The following is a 15,265-nucleotide window of genomic DNA, read 5'->3' as shown; positions in this document are numbered from 1 at the left end:
AGATTCTACAGCAGCTTAAAAGGACCCAGGCTTGAGAGGTCTGGAGAAATTGAGGCTGCAGGTGCTCAGCACCTCTCAGGACTGGGCCCTTATGGTTTGCCAGGCCCAAGCAAAATCATGGAGGCTTTCAAAGGGAGATTCCCAATTCACAGTCACGCTTGCCACTCTTCCGACTCATCAGCCCCCTGCGAGATGAGCCAGGATCGTTATCCCCATTTTACAGTAGGGGAAACTGAGGCACAGAGCGGGGGAGTAACTTGCTGTTGGATCACACAGTGGAAGTGCTGGAAATAAAAGCGGGATTTTCACCTACAAAGGCAGGGGGCACAGGTCCGGGCACAGCACCAGGAGCCAGGAAGCTGTTGCCTCCTCTAGCTGCGGAGGGAGTTGGGAGGTCACTTCCCCTCAGTGTGTTTCCGTAGAATGGGGACAAGGATACAGCCCTAATTCATGGACACGTGGGAGGTTGGGAGGACTGAGCATGTGCGCATGCAGGGGTCTCCTTTAGCTCAAGTGCTGCAACTCTGAAGGTCCTGCATTCACATCCTGCTTACCTCCCATGCACGGGGTGGGGGACACCATGTGCTCATCTTCCTCAAGATCACCAGTGCCATCCTCACAGCTATACTCAAGGAGAACCCACCGGATGCGATGCAGGAAGCTGGGGTGGCATTCTCTGGCCTGTGTTATGCATCAGATTGGGGATTGTCCTGTCCCTTCTGACCTCAAAACCTAGTCACTGTCCTAACGCCCATGGCCCTGCTCTGCCCCCATACCACCACCAAGTAAAAGAGGAAACAGGCTGGAAAGAGATGCCTGCTTGTGTCCAACCTGAATCAGCATCTGCAGACCTGTCTGGCTGTGATTTTAAGTTTGGTTTGAAGATCTAACCCCCTGTGCATGCCTAAGGATAGCGGTTATGGGCAGCTTTAATGATTAGGCCTTCTAACAGTTCTAACAGTCCTGGGGCCGAGCAGCCCTTTAAATGACTGGAAGTACTAGGAAGAAAAACACCACCTAGCTGCATTCCTCACCTGATTATCATAATCAGAGCAGAGCTGGGGGTACGGGGGGGGGGGGGAGACGACGACTTCCTGCTGCCAGAAATAGGCAAGGGCCCTGCAAACCCACCTGTGGCATGGGAGGGAAGTCCACTGTTGGCAAACAAGCCCCAGCCTGGAGAGCCAATTGGTTGCAGAGAGGGAGGAGAACAGAAGGAAGGAAAAAGAAAAGAAAAAAAAAGGCGGCAGCCTCTTTCAAAACCCAGGGCCGCCCCTTGTTTTCTGGAGGTGTTATGATTCAAATGGCACCAGTCACACATCACGGGCTGGCTCACTGAGAGCTGACACAACCAGGCAAGGTAAGTGGCAGTTGCTGCCCTCATCATCTTGATGGCACCTGGAGATAAGAGACCAGACGCTGCCCTAATGGGTTGCTTGCCTTGGGGCACAGTGGCCACTGCCTCCCTAGAGGCAGGTTTCCTGCTTGCCAGTGACCAAAGACATCTCCTGCATGAAGTCAGGTCTTGCCAAACCCCTAGCATGAACTGCTGTAGCCTAGCATTCGTCACACTGCAGCGTTGCCGCATGCACCAGGCGTCTGCACCAGCGTGGCTATGCCAGGGGCTGGAATTGGGGCAAACCTGGTGTGCAGCCAAGGCCCTAGCCAGCCCGGAGTTCCCAGGGCATGCTGATGGTGGGAGGGGGCTAGTAAGAAAACAAAGTGGATCGGAGAGTCGGGCTTGCGCTAGAGTCACGCAAGGCTTCGGCAACAAACCCCAGCAGCCTTGCGGATGGCGCCTGGCTTTGATGCGGCTCCAAGAGGCACGGTGCCTGAGTGGTTAAGGCGCTTGACAGCATTCCTGAAGGTTGTGAATTTGAGTCTGACGTGATCTCACACTGAAAGGTCACCTCCAGTTCACCTAGCTGCAAAATGGGTACCTGGTCCATCAGGTTAGGCCAGTCAAAGGTGGTCGGACGCGATGCTGGCCACATCATTGCCTTGTGTATCATTGGCTATGAAACTAATGTGTCTTAACCTTGTCAGCCCGATGAGCCAGACTGAAACCAGATTTGGGGAACGACAAGCACAGTATGTGGATGGGAATTAAAAACTGGGACAGAGGTTCCCCTCCCTGCACTACTTGACGCTGGCCCTTCAAGGTTCTCGGAGAGGGGAGGGCAAACATGTTTCTCCCCCGCCCCCTCCCTGAGTCTTCATGGCCAATGTTCCAGGCCATTCTCAAAACTGAAATCAAACCAACCTGCTGCATTGCAAGAAATAAAGGATTTTTCCTAATGAAAACACTGATCCCAGTGGGCAATGGGGAATGTAGCACTGCGGGATCTGCCAGCTGATATTCGACGCTTCGGAGGGAAGCAAACCCTTCCGCATCGGGCCATGCTGGGCCCAATGGGGTACAATTCCTTCCTGCCCCCTGCAGCGATGGATGGACAGGAGGCTGGATTTGTCCTTCGCTTCCCCAGGCAGGAGTGTTAGTAGCAGTCAGGACATTTTCGAGCCCAACAAGGCGAGCATCTCAGTCATCTCCGTGGCCAGGGAATTAGTGCACTTCATACCTACTCTGCCTAAGCAAGAGGAGAAAGAAGCAGCTACAGGTGGGATTTTTGGAAGCACTTAGCATTGGCCTAGCTCTGCCCCATTGACTTCAATGAGCGTTTTGCCAATGACTCCAATGGGAGTGGAGCGCTATAGGAGATCCCATGCTCCACATATACACCCCAGTCTCTGGGTGGCTAACACAGGTTATCAACCCTCAGCCTCACCTTCCCCTAGGGAGTCTCCCTTATAAAGAGATACTGCTCACCACGATTTCTTGTCTGAGCAGTGTGGCCTATTGGATAGAACACTGGACTGAAACTCAGGAGACATATTCCTAACTCTGACCTGCTGGGTCAGCTCAGGCATATCACTTCCCTGCTCCGTGCCTCAGTTTCCCCATCTGTGAAACTGGGATAATGACGTGGACCTCTTTTGTAAAGTGTTATGAAATCTACTGCTGGGAAAGTGCCATATAAGAGCTTGGCATTAAGGTTTCATTTCTAAGCAGTCATTAAAGGGTTAAATCAATGATCAATAGAGGTTTTCATAAACAGTAATCAATTCTTAGATGTCAGTGTGTTGTCTATAACTGTCTTCTGACGTGCTTACAACCATCTCGCATATATGCTACTCATGTCTGCAACATGCCCATAGTAGGGGGTTCATCGTTTATTAACCCTTTATACCAGAGGTTCCATTTCTAAAGGGTTTAGAAAGCAGAAACAACAGAGTACAGCAAGGCACACCACACTGCAGTCTCTGCTATAAGCGGTACACATTTGTACAAGGGCTAGTCAGAAATTTTGCCTAAATGTGTTTTGGTTTTTTTGCCCCAAAATGCCAATTCATCAAAACCAAAACTGTTTGCAAAACCGGGCGTGGTTCAAGAAGACACCTTCTTTGAAAAACGTTGGTAAAAAGAGTTTAGAGATTGTCGAAACATCCTGTTTCTAACACTGAACTGGAAAGTTTTTGGGGGCGGGGGTTGAGTGAAATGACTTCATTTAGAAATTTTCATAATTTACACTGAAAGGTTAAAAAAAAGGTTGAAATTGAAATGAAATGTTTCAATTGACATGAACCAAAAACACTGAGGATCTCGGTTTGCAAAAATTGTCAGGATTTTGACTTTCCCTTCTGATTTGGGACAGGAGAGTTTTTTGAAATGTCAAAAATTCTCATGGGACGGGAAAACCATTTCTTGGCCAGCCCTAATTTGGATGGTTACAGTGGAGAACTGCATTCCCAGAGTATTTATAAAGTATCATGTAACCGTCCACCTTGTCTGGGTTACAGGAAAACATGAAGGCTACGTTTATTTTGCCGGAGGGAGGCAGGTTCTGGGCAATTAAACTTTGATCTTGGGGTTTGTGCCATCACTAGAACTTCAAGTTGGAACAATGATGGAAAACTGTAAGCTCTTTGGGGCAGGGTCTGTCTTTTTGTCCTGTGTTTGTACAGTGTCTAGCGCATCGGAGTCCTGGACCATGACTGGAGCTCCTAGGGGCTACCGCAAGACGAATCATGTATATATTAAAGCAGGCCAACACAAGGACCTAGGAACAACAGAGTTCTAGTCCAGGTTTCAACACAGACTTGGTACGAAGCCTTGGGCAAGTCACTTCCCTCTTCTGCACTTCAGTTTTCCTAGCCTGTAAAATGGAGGGGCCAGTCCTGAACGGCACCATGGGCTGGGAGTACTGTTTAATGTTTACAAGGTGCAGCCGCTAGATTTGCTTGCAAAGCCCAGTATCCTGCTGCTTTGTATAAGACCAGGGGGAGAGAAGGAGGAGTTATCAAATGGATTGGGAACAGCTCCTGGCTGTATGGGGGAAACCATTCTAACCGGATGGTTGGAACTGACCGGCTAGCCACATAGCCCGCAATTTATTAACAGAGGGAACACCAGGCTGCTTCAAGGAGTGAGGCTGGGGACTGTGCCCTGGGGTTGCCCCTCCAGTGGCTGCAGATGGCCAGCCTCCAGAGCCTATCCAGTGTCAGTTCAAAAGGCAGACGACTGGACAGTCTGACAGCTCAAAATGGCTTGATCATATGTACAGGTGCGTGTCTTTCATACAGGTCTGTCTTTTTACACACCCACTTCCTCCTTTGTGAGGCACTGAAAAGACTTCACCAAGAATAATCAAAGCTGTCAATAAAGGCTGGATCTCTCTCTTATACCAGAGCCCGACTTGAACTGTTCTGCCAAGAGATCTCAGCCGTATCTGTGTTTCTCTCTGGATTTATTGCCTGACTTTGCTCACCGGGCTCGGACAGTAGAACATCCTTTTCAGAGCAAGCCGACAGCCCTTCACAAACCACAGTCTGTCTGCAGCCCCTACAGCACAATGTGCCCACAGCCCAGCCACCCGCCCCATGGCATGGTCAATTACCCTAGCGAAATTGACCCTTCCTGGGCCATAAGCCACTGAACACTCTGGAGCAGAGACAGGAACCAATTTCTGCTCAACACATCTCAGGCAGTGTAAAGTTAATGCTTTATGCATACATATGTTCACCTCCCGCCCTATAGCGCATAACTCTACTCATTCTTTCAGAGACGCCAGCCTTATTAGGCACTTCCTACACCTTTCATTTATCTCAGTCCCACTATGAAGTGGTTTAACCCGTTGGAGACCTAACTATAAACTCCACAAAGCAGAGACTTTATATAGCTAAAGCCCCATGCACTTCTAATCCCCACAAACAGCAGGGTTCATTGCAAGTCAGGTGTATGTCAGTCCAAACACCAGGGTAAGTAGTAAAATCTTTTAGCTTGCACCGACATGGCATTCGGTGTAACTTACACTCTGAGGCAGCAGAAAGGGGGTGTGAGACAAAACAGCCTGTCTCTCCCTCCCTTCCCCCTGCCCTCCATTTCTGAGCACAAGTCTGAATTTGGTAAAGAGCCGCTGATCTATATCATGGGCCAATCCAAAATCCCGGGTCCACAAACTTTGGCATGTTCGAAATCCAGAGGCAACTCTACGTGCCGGGAAAGGCTCTCTTGCAGCCATCTTTTGAGGGGGAATCCCAGACAAGGCACATCCTTTCCGAACCCCAGACTGCACTGTAACCATGTAACGGTCTTCACACCACCCTTTGCCAGAGGCGCGGGAACTAGGGGTGCTGCCACACCCCCTGGCTTGAAGTGGTTTCCATCTTATACAGCGTTTACAGTTTGGTTCAATGGCTCTCAGCCCCCCCACTGTACAAACTGTTCCAGCACCCCTGCCCTTTACAAACACCTAGGAAAACATTTCCCCCACGCTTCTGTCTGGCAGCAGATCTTCTTTGTGCTAGATCGACCCCCAGGACATTCCCTGTCACCCCATACCCTGCTGCAAAGTCAGGGCAGCCATGGGAACCAGACACCCAGATTTACCTCGACTCCAGAGACTGCCACGTCTGCCGATGCCAAGGAATGAGAGGGCTAAAAATCCAACCTGTGGCTCCAACGTGGAGGGACTGGAGGCAGAGCTGGGAAAGCAAGGGAAGCTCCCGGTAGAAGGGGAAAGGGGGGGGAAAAGGGAAGGGAAAGAAGTGGCAACAGCTTCTCTCCTTGTCCTGGTAGGGCTGTCTGTGAGAAAGGACCGTCCCAATGCTGGAGGGGCTGATAAGCGAGGTTTGAAATCTGAAACTGCAGGTTGGCTCAGTCATATATAAACACACACACACACACCCCCATTCATTCTGCTCTCACGCCACCCCTGCACGCTTCCTTGGTAACATCAGGCAGCCCTCTAGCTGTACCACTGGAAAATAGGCGCTCAATGAAATTCACAGGGGGCGGGGGCAGAGAGAGACCTGTCAAAAAAAGCAGTCCGCCCCCGTGTCTTCTCAGGATCAGTTCTGGAAGAAAAGCTGCTCAGAGAACAAAATCAAAACCTGACATCCGTTTTCTCCAATGCCGTTGAGGGAACCGATCTGTTTTATATCCCCTGGAGGACAGCTCTGATTCCACAGCCTGCCAGGCAGGGGGGTGGGAACCATTTGTACAGTGGGGGTGCTGAGAGTCACTGAACCAAAACTAAACCCTGCATATGACGGAAACCACTTCAAGCCACCATGCTGCCAGCATAGAAACATCCTGCTCTTGATTGCAAAGCGGTTTGCGAAGGAGGGCAAGGCTCACCAACCCCATTTCACAGACAGGAGACCCAAGACACAGAAGTGACTCACCCACGGCCACGGTCACCCAATGGCAGAGCTGCAAACAGAACCCAGGGCTCCGGAGTCCTGTTTTAAGGAACAGCAGCTAGTGTGTTTACTCCAGCACATTTCTGACCTGCACAGCTGTCATGTTTACTAATATCAACACCACCACCGGGCACTTCCATCAAACTAGAGCATTGAAGTCCAGACCAAACATTATTAACTCACCCATGCAACGCTGCAATGTGATGGCATCGCCACCCCCATTTTCCAGAAGGGGAAACTTTGGCACAGTGAGATTTTTTTTTTTAATGGCCTACTGCTAAGCGTGAAATCCTGACCCTATGAAACCGAGCAGATGATCTGTGTCATTGATCTCCACAGGGCCAGAATCCAGAGATCTCAAAGCACATTGGAAAGGAAAGTCAGTATCATCGCTGCTATTTTACAGGTGAGGAAACGGAGTTGCAAAAAGGGGAAGTGACTTGCCCAAGGTCACACGAGGTCAGTGGCAGAGCTGGGAATAAGATACAGGTCTTCCAACTCCCAGGAACTATCCCAGGAGGGAACTATCCAGTGCTCTAGCTGCTGGATAGAGCTGCCTCTCTCAGGCAATGAAATAGTATCTATACTGTATGATACACTGTATGCATTTATATGTACTAATATTACATTACTTAGGGCATATTGTCTTATCGCCATTTCAGAGCCTGACCGGGCGAGACCACTGCAAGACGGGACCCCAAATGAAGTGACTCACAAAGGGCTTGTGAGCTTGGCGCTCGCTCTCAGACTGCAATGAAAGCTCCTGGACAATCATAGTGCCTCTTTCTAAGACAGGACCTTCAGTCTGCAAACTGCACAGCAGCTGGCCCAGATACACGGCATGGCGTCAGGTTGACCGGTGCTCCATTCCGAAGCGCCACTGAGCTCATCTGACGTGGCTTTTCAGCCCAACAGCAGATCCGTCTTGTTCCCCAGCCTGTGGCCAGTATCCGACAGGGTTTTCCGGTAATCCAGTATTTCTAAAAACAAACATTCACTGGTGCTGGAGGGAACTCTCCTGTAGTGTCAGGAGAGGAAAAGAACTACCTAACCTATGAGCCGGACTTTCCCAGCTCTGAGTTCTACAGCCCAAACCCTGCTGCCATCAAAATCAACGGCCTTGAGGTCAGTGGGATCCAAATTCAGCCCCATGCTACCTTATTCTTTCTGAGATTATTTACGGGGTCCAAATGGTGCCGCTGTGATCATTCTGTTAAAAGGAGATTCCAGGATCCTGAGAGCCTGGGAAGTCCATAAGCATGTTAAATGCACCAACCAAATGAAACAGGATTTCAGAGCCAAACCTGCATCTCCAAGAGGGGCAGGTGGTCAGAGCTTTGGCCAAACCACACCAGGCTGGAGTCATCACAATAATATTACCTAGCTCTTACGTAGCACTTTTCACCCATAGATCCCAAAGCATTTGACAAAGCTGGTCAGTATCATTATCCCCATTTTATGCCTGGGAAACTCAGGGCACAAGGAGATGAAGTGACTTGCCCAAGGTTACCCAGCAGCAGAGCCAGGATCTGAACCCAGCTCTCTGAGTCCCTTCATCACTTGGCCCCATTGCTCCCCTGGCATTAGAGCAGCTCCAGATGGCCATGATGGAGTCACAGAGATTAGGAGAGGCAGGAGCCACTGCCCATTGCTCTCCAGCACGAACACCACTCAGACCTGTGAGCTGGCTTAGTTTTTTCGCCCAGCAGCCTTTTCCCGGGAGCTGTCGCTTTGCTCCACCAACTCATATGCTCTAGCTGTACTGCTGATGTGCCATCATATGACCCAGAGCTGTTCGGTGACCACAGAGAGAATTAAGCAAGATAAACAAAGGCATTTTGATACCCAAAGTAGAGAGCTAACGCTGTCGACCAAGACACCCTGCAAGATTTCCTCATGCCAATGTTATAACAATCCTCACTCACTTCCGCTGAAAGAAACAAATTGAGCAAAACCAAGACACTCACAAGGGAGGCTCATTTCATGGGGAGCTCACCCTGCCTGGCCTCTTGGCACAGTTAGGAAACCTAATGACTTTGACGGGCACCTCCCCTGTTTTCAAAACGCTGTGCTCACCTATGTCCCACAGCTGGAACAGCTGTACACCTGGGCTCCTATGCTGAACAGCGAATACTGGACTGTGCCTAGTGTCTTTCATTAGACAGTTCAAATTAGGGAGCGAGGAAGGATGGGCTTGGGGCTATGGCACTGGATGGAGGATCTAGGTTCGTTCTCTCTCCAGACTTCAGGTCCCCATCTCTGAAATGGGGGGGTTGGTCTCCTATATTTCAATTTGTGCAGGGACTGTCTCTTGCTAGGTGTCTGTGCGGCGTGTAGTGAAGTGAGGTAGGCCTCCCAGGAGCTACTGTGACACACACACTAAACACAACTGCAACATTGCTTATGAGCAACAGATGCCAACGCTGGGCTGAGAAGAACCCTGTTGGACTGGCCTGAGCTGCCTGGGGAGTAGACACCCATCCGAGACGTTCACAGGACTCCCCCAAGCCACCTGGCTGGTTACTCGGCTCGATGACAGCTAATGTCTCGCAAAGGAAAAAGAGACACGCCAATCCTTAATTAACTGCATCAGCTGGATAAACTCCACCTTGCCACGCCAAATAGCTTGGCCCGCTGCCCAGTCTGGCCCCTTCCCAGCCTCTCCTTTAAGGGGAGAGGGCGGTAGGGAGGACACTACATCCATATGGACGGATATACATTCACTCTGGAGCTCACCTCTGTTCCCGTCGCTTGCAGGGCAGCAGGCAGTCGCTACCTCAGTTGGTTTAGCCCTTGGAAGGGTGAGGTAAATTTTACTTCCCCCCCCAGCCCCCCTGTTGGCCTCCTTTATCCAGAAAGTCTTTACTAAAATTCTGCCAAATTGGAAGGGGGTTTGGAGGATTTCTGTGTCTTGGTTGGCGTCCCCAAATGCTGTTAAATTATCCCTGCTGCCGGGGGCTTATCCCTGGGGCTCATAAAAATACCTTGGGAAAGCAAATTTGCCCTTGGAGTGGACCAGATTGCATCAAGCATGGTATAGACCAAACTGCCTCAAGCATCAGGTATTTTCATTGCAGCTGATCATGACCCCAGCTGATCATAGGTCTGCAAGAGCAATATAGTCGGTATAGTTCGGCAGGAACAGGCATATCCAAACTGGAGTGGCAGGGGGTGCTGCACATCAGTCTAGAGATGCTTTGGCCATGCTTGTCCAGGGACCCAGGTGGGGGCTGCCGATCAGGAATAAAAGCCAAAGAGGGAACAAGCATGGAATCTTACCACTGACTGGAACGGGAAGAGATCGGCTGATCTAGGGACACAAGGAGGAGTGTTCAGATGGTTAGTATCTGGTCAGGCAGAATTAGCCCAGCTTCAAGGGACATCTGGGCCTGGTTTGTAAGGCTGCCACTCATTTGCTGTGGGACCCTACCAATTTTGAATCAGCTGCCTCCACCCCTGATGCCTAGATGCTGGGGGCATTAAGAAAGCTGTAGCTCGAATGAGGGCTGCAGGCCATTTCCCTGCTGTAGCCGAACTCAGCTCCAGACTTCTGAGCAATGCTTGCTATAGGATGTACAGTACCAGGTACATGGGAGAGTACTGGAGTGGGACAGCACCAGAGAGGAGCCGTATCCCCTCTCCCCGACACGTCCCGAATGTGCTGTGCGTTGCAGAAAGGCTGCATTTGTGACGCAACGGTGCTCATGGTGCAACATCCAGATGTGACGAGTCGGGGCCCAGACAGTAAACACAAGGTGGAAGCCCTAGAGTGAACCCAAGGCTGCCCCTATCTCCTGCAGCCTCGGGCAGGAATGCCCAACGATAATGTAGGCATTACGAGGGATAAGATAAGGGCCCGTCAGGCTACACACTATCAAGCACCCCTCCTAAAAGGGATCTAAGGAAGCTAACTTGTCTGCAAAAGTTTCCCCAAGGCCGAGAGTTGGCATGCAAGGTCTCGACCTCCAGGAGTGGGATTCCAAGGAGAGTCGAGGGGGGTTTAAAGCCGTTTAAATTATGTCACTCATTATTTAGGCAGTGTCTGGACAGGGAGATGAGAAGGATTTTAATTGATTCATGGTCAGAGTCTCTCCCTTCCACACCCCGTTCCACACATGGAAGTCGCCTTTTGGTTTTGGTTTTTCGCATGTGAGAGAGAGGAAATCAAGGTCTTATACTTGCCCCACACGTAAACAGGCCTCCAGTCCCATTAGTCCCCTGGATTTCATTCCAAGTTGTTGCTTGCTGCTCCACAGCACTGGAACGTGTTGGAGTGACACGTACCTGCCGAGCACCTACCGGCTACCTCCCAGGCTGCACATCGGGACATGTCCCACATCAACGGCCAACTGCCAAGGGGTTTGTGGCAGACAGCTCTCCTCATCCAGACATGAAACAAGCTGTTCCCAGGGCTGGCAAAGAGAGGAAAGCGGTGGCTAACAGAGTTAGTGAGCTCGCCTTTCCCTAGAGACGCCGGCTGGAATCTGGCTTGGCAATGTGAGTCCAGTCTAGTTCCATGCAGAACTGGTGGTTTGTGTCACAGAGCATAGCAGGCTGAACAAACAGCCACACCGGGCCTTTCTGCATGTAGCCCCTTCAAGCCAAAGGCCTCCAAACGCCCTCCCGTATGAATGGATTTAGCCTCACAGCTTCTCCAGGGAGGCAGGACATCGTTGTCATCACCATTTACACACAAGGAGAGCGCGTGTTAGCTGACTCGCCCAAGGCCCCAAAGTGAATCAATGTCAGAGCTGGAATCCAGAACTCCTGACTGCCAGTCCCGTTATTTAACCAGTAGGCCTTCCCCATCTGGTCCCTGCTCAGGAGAGGACCAGGAGGGGTGGGATGACAGGGAGAGCAGCACATTAGGATTGAGGGGCATTGGCAGAGCCAAGAACTGGGATCGGGAGGGTTGCTGTGTGTCAGGACAAAGGTGCATTGGCGGAGCTGGGGAGAGGTACATCTGGAATAAGAGGTTAGGACGGAGAAGCACTGGCAGGGCTGAGTCAAGGAAGCTTGTACAGCACCTGTTTGCTCTACCCCTGGCTCCAGCTCCCACTGTCAATCCCTCACTTTGATGCACTTTAAAGAATTCATTACATTCACACTCCAGCAGTTGCTTGTTGTTTCCAAATAGGACAATCTATTTGATTCAGAAAACACCAAAGCAAACAGTTTGTCTCACACAAGCTGGCAGCCGATTCCCCTTGACAGGAAGAGAGCGCGGCGTGCACCTCGGGGAGGTAGGAATGGAAAACAAGGATGCATTAGACTTACAAAACCCGGAACAGCTCATCATTGCTGTTCAGCCAACCTGAAAAGATACACAGTGCTAGGGAAAATGAACATGGTGAATGTGGGAGCAGGGGCATGCAGAGTGCAGTGGCCCAACCTCACCATGCACAGATGGACTGTGAGCAAGAGAGATGACCAAAGACACCAGCCCCAGCCATCCATGGCCCCTCCTCTCCAGCCTACAATTTGCCACCCAGCAAACCCACTCAGGTATCTTACCTCCAGCAGTGGCCAAGAGCTGATGCTGCAGAGGAAGGAGAACTCCCCTCCCCAGAAGGCACCAGATCCCTTAATCCTTACCCAAGACACACTCCCTCCCTCATCCTCCCCTCTTCAATGCCGTCTCCCCTCTGCTGTTAGTTGTCTCCTTGTACTCTGCCCCACGTGCACCAGGGGCTGTGTTAAAATGACTGACAATCCCACTCTCTACTGGGCAGCAGTGACAGCTGTGATGGTGACTTGGGTGTTAGTGGCATGAACGGCATTGCAGGGGCCTCAGGCATTGGTGCACCTTGGCCCCTCTTCTTCTCTGCCTGTGGCACATAGGCTAGGCTGCTGTGGGCTGAACTACTTGGCTCTGTTTTGGTTGCTGGATTTAGCGTGTGGGTGCTGGTGGCTAGTGATGTATACAGGAGGCCAGACTGGGATGATCTGAGGGTCCCGTCTAGCCTTAAATGCTAGGATTCCGTGAACCCCCATCCCATAGGCATGGGGGCGCAGCTCTGCCATTCTGCATCAGGCTATGACAAGCATCAGAATCAGACCAGTCCAGGCTGTAGGGATGTGGGGGTGGCTTGGCAAGGCCTGGCATTCGGGGCAGCCTGCAGGCAAATACCAAGGCATGTTGGGACAGAGGCAGCCTCAGCCAAGCAGGGCCCTGGGCCTGCAGAGGAGAAACAGAGAGACAGTACAAGTGATGGGGGAGAGAGACCGAAGAGGCTTTGGCTAGGGAACGTTACAGTGTTTGACGAAGAGTACTCGGGGGTGATGGACCCAAGCCAACATGGGCCCGCTGGGATGGGGCCAGATCAGAGAGAGGGACACCTTGTTGTGGCTAATGAGCCAGATACAGGGTCTGTCTAGATTAGAGACATGTCTTGATGGAGATTCAAAGGTGTGGCTTTTGGGGGGTGGGGGGGGGGTAGCCAACCCATGCTAACACTCCTGTGTAGACTCTGGCAGGGGGCTAAGATGGTCAAGCTGAAATCTAGACTTCCTCCCTCGGGATCACCACCGCCAGCTAACAAGCGTTCGTATTACTTGCCCTGTCTACACTAGGGTTTGACATTGGGAAGGCAGGCACTTGGCAAGGTCTGCCCATGCCCCTCGACCCTGCCCCGCAGCCCCCTTGCTGTTCCAGTCCCGGGCTCCCACACACACAACTGCCAGAGCAGCAGAGCCACCCGGGCGCCAAGCAAGGAGAAAAGGCATCGGGTTCCCTAGCAACCACTGGCAGGCTCTTTATTACACATGCTCCTGCCGCCTGCCAGTCAGCCACAAACCAGCACTCCCCTGCCTGGCAGCCCTCCCGCCACAGGCTCTGCCTACGCTAAACTATGGGCCACACCCTCAGCAGGTGTGAACTGGCCTAGCTCCACCACAGTTCCCTGTCTACTGCAGGTGCCCTGTCTACACTAGGGCTCCCATCATCCCTGCCACGTGTGCCGCTGAACCAGCTCAGTGGTGACAAAATGTACACTCGTTATCCCTAGCCTGATTCTTGCTTGCATATTTATACCTGCCTCTGGAAATTTCCACTACATGCATCCGACAAAGTGGGTATTCACCCACGAAAGCTTATGCTCCAATACGTCTGTTAGTCTATAAGGTGGCACAGGACTCTTTGCCGCTTTTACAGATCCAGACTAACATGGCTACCCCTCTGATACTTGACAAAATGTACACTGAACCTTAGGACAATGCTTTCCCCCAGCAGCAGAAATACTGGGGGGGAGAGGAGGGAGAATGGCCTTGCGATTTGACTGTGCCTTCAGGATGGCCAAGAACTCCAGCCTTGCAATGTCCTGGGCACCACTAATCCTTCGGCTCACTGCTAGTGCTGGCCTGGCGCTGCGATACTGCTGTGCCAGTCATCAGGTCTCTCCACTTGAGCAGAGCAATTCCGGGCGTCTCCGTCTGCACACAGGTGGCCTCTAATGACTGGCACGGGAATGCTAAGCAGGCATGAACTAGCAATGCAGAAACCATGAGTTTGGCACCCTCGTCCTGGGTATGAGGTAGCCCCATCCTCTTGAATTGGGTGGGTGGGGAGGGGGGGAATGGGAAAAAAACAAGTTAGCCTCTAAGTGCCTATCCCAGCCTATAAATAAACTGAACTCTCAGTACTGGGCTCCGGGGATTCTGCCATCCCCTGTCCTGAATAGCAGTTTGTAAAGTTGAGATTAAAAGGAGAAACGGCGGAAGACTCCCCCAAAGCTTTTAAAGAGGGAGGTGGGGCTGGGACAGAAGGAACCAGCCAAATCGGGTCACATTTCAGCCGACCCTTCCTCCAGTTCTCATGCCTTTGACAGAACACGTGTTCTTCTTGATGGAGTCCATACCAGTGCAGGGTCCCCAGTCAATCCAGTGCTGCAGCTTCTGTGTGCATGGAGCTCTCCAGCAGCAGTGACTGGCCTATCACAAGAACACAGGGACTGTCTGGGGACCATCGGCTTTGGATAGGCAGGACGCTCACCCAGCTGGTCACAGCTTGGGCTCTCTTGAGTGCCTGCTCAGCAGCAGGTGCAGGGTTCCCCACCACTCGCCTGGGGAGATAGGCAGCCCCAGGAAGGGCAGGTGCGAGGGAGGAATGTGCCTCTCACCTCGTGTCACCCACTGGCAGATTTACGGCTCCTGGTTCCCACCGGAATGCAGGCTAGTGAAGGCAAGAGATTTTTGTTCCAGGGCAGCTGTCCCCGCGGGCTGCATAATCCACGTGTCCGCAGGCATGCCCGTGTGTGTGTTCAAAAATCCATGCGCGTGCTGGTATGCAAGTGTGTATGGCACAGGATTGCTGAGGGGAGAGTGAGGTGCCGGTGTAGGTGCGTGCCTGGAGAGGCCACATGGGAGCCATGTGCTACTCTCTGTTACACCAACATACATTTGGGTGACCAAATAGCAAGTCTGAAAAACCAGGCTCCTATATAAGACAAAGCCCCCAATATTGGGACATCTGCTCACCCGAATGTAAATCCCAAGCTGTTCCAAC

At 51.6% G+C, this 15,265-nt stretch overlaps 1 protein-coding gene across 2 annotated transcripts in view; it reads right to left on the bottom strand.

Annotated features, from left to right (window-relative positions):
* PLEKHA6 (pleckstrin homology domain containing A6) overlaps positions 1-6,329 on the bottom strand; it is a 94,112-nt gene extending 87,783 nt beyond the window's left edge. Inside the window, exon 1 of one of the 2 annotated variants that reach the window (XM_084611556.1) lies at positions 5,948-6,329. In XM_084611556.1, the coding sequence (XP_084467682.1) occupies positions 5,948-6,222 (275 nt within the window). In that variant the 5' untranslated portion in view covers positions 6,223-6,329. The remainder of the gene's footprint in view (positions 1-5,947) is intronic. The other variant, XM_084611555.1, reaches the window with a different exon arrangement.
* Positions 6,330-15,265: the final 8,936 nt, after the last annotated feature.

This window comes from Lepidochelys olivacea (assembly GCF_965140295.1).
Source record: "Lepidochelys olivacea isolate rLepOli2 genome assembly, chromosome: 21".
NCBI classification, from domain to species: domain Eukaryota; kingdom Metazoa; phylum Chordata; order Testudines; family Cheloniidae; genus Lepidochelys; species Lepidochelys olivacea.
The sequence above is the reverse complement of the archived record's forward strand: the minus strand, read 5'-3'. Positions and strand labels throughout refer to the sequence as shown.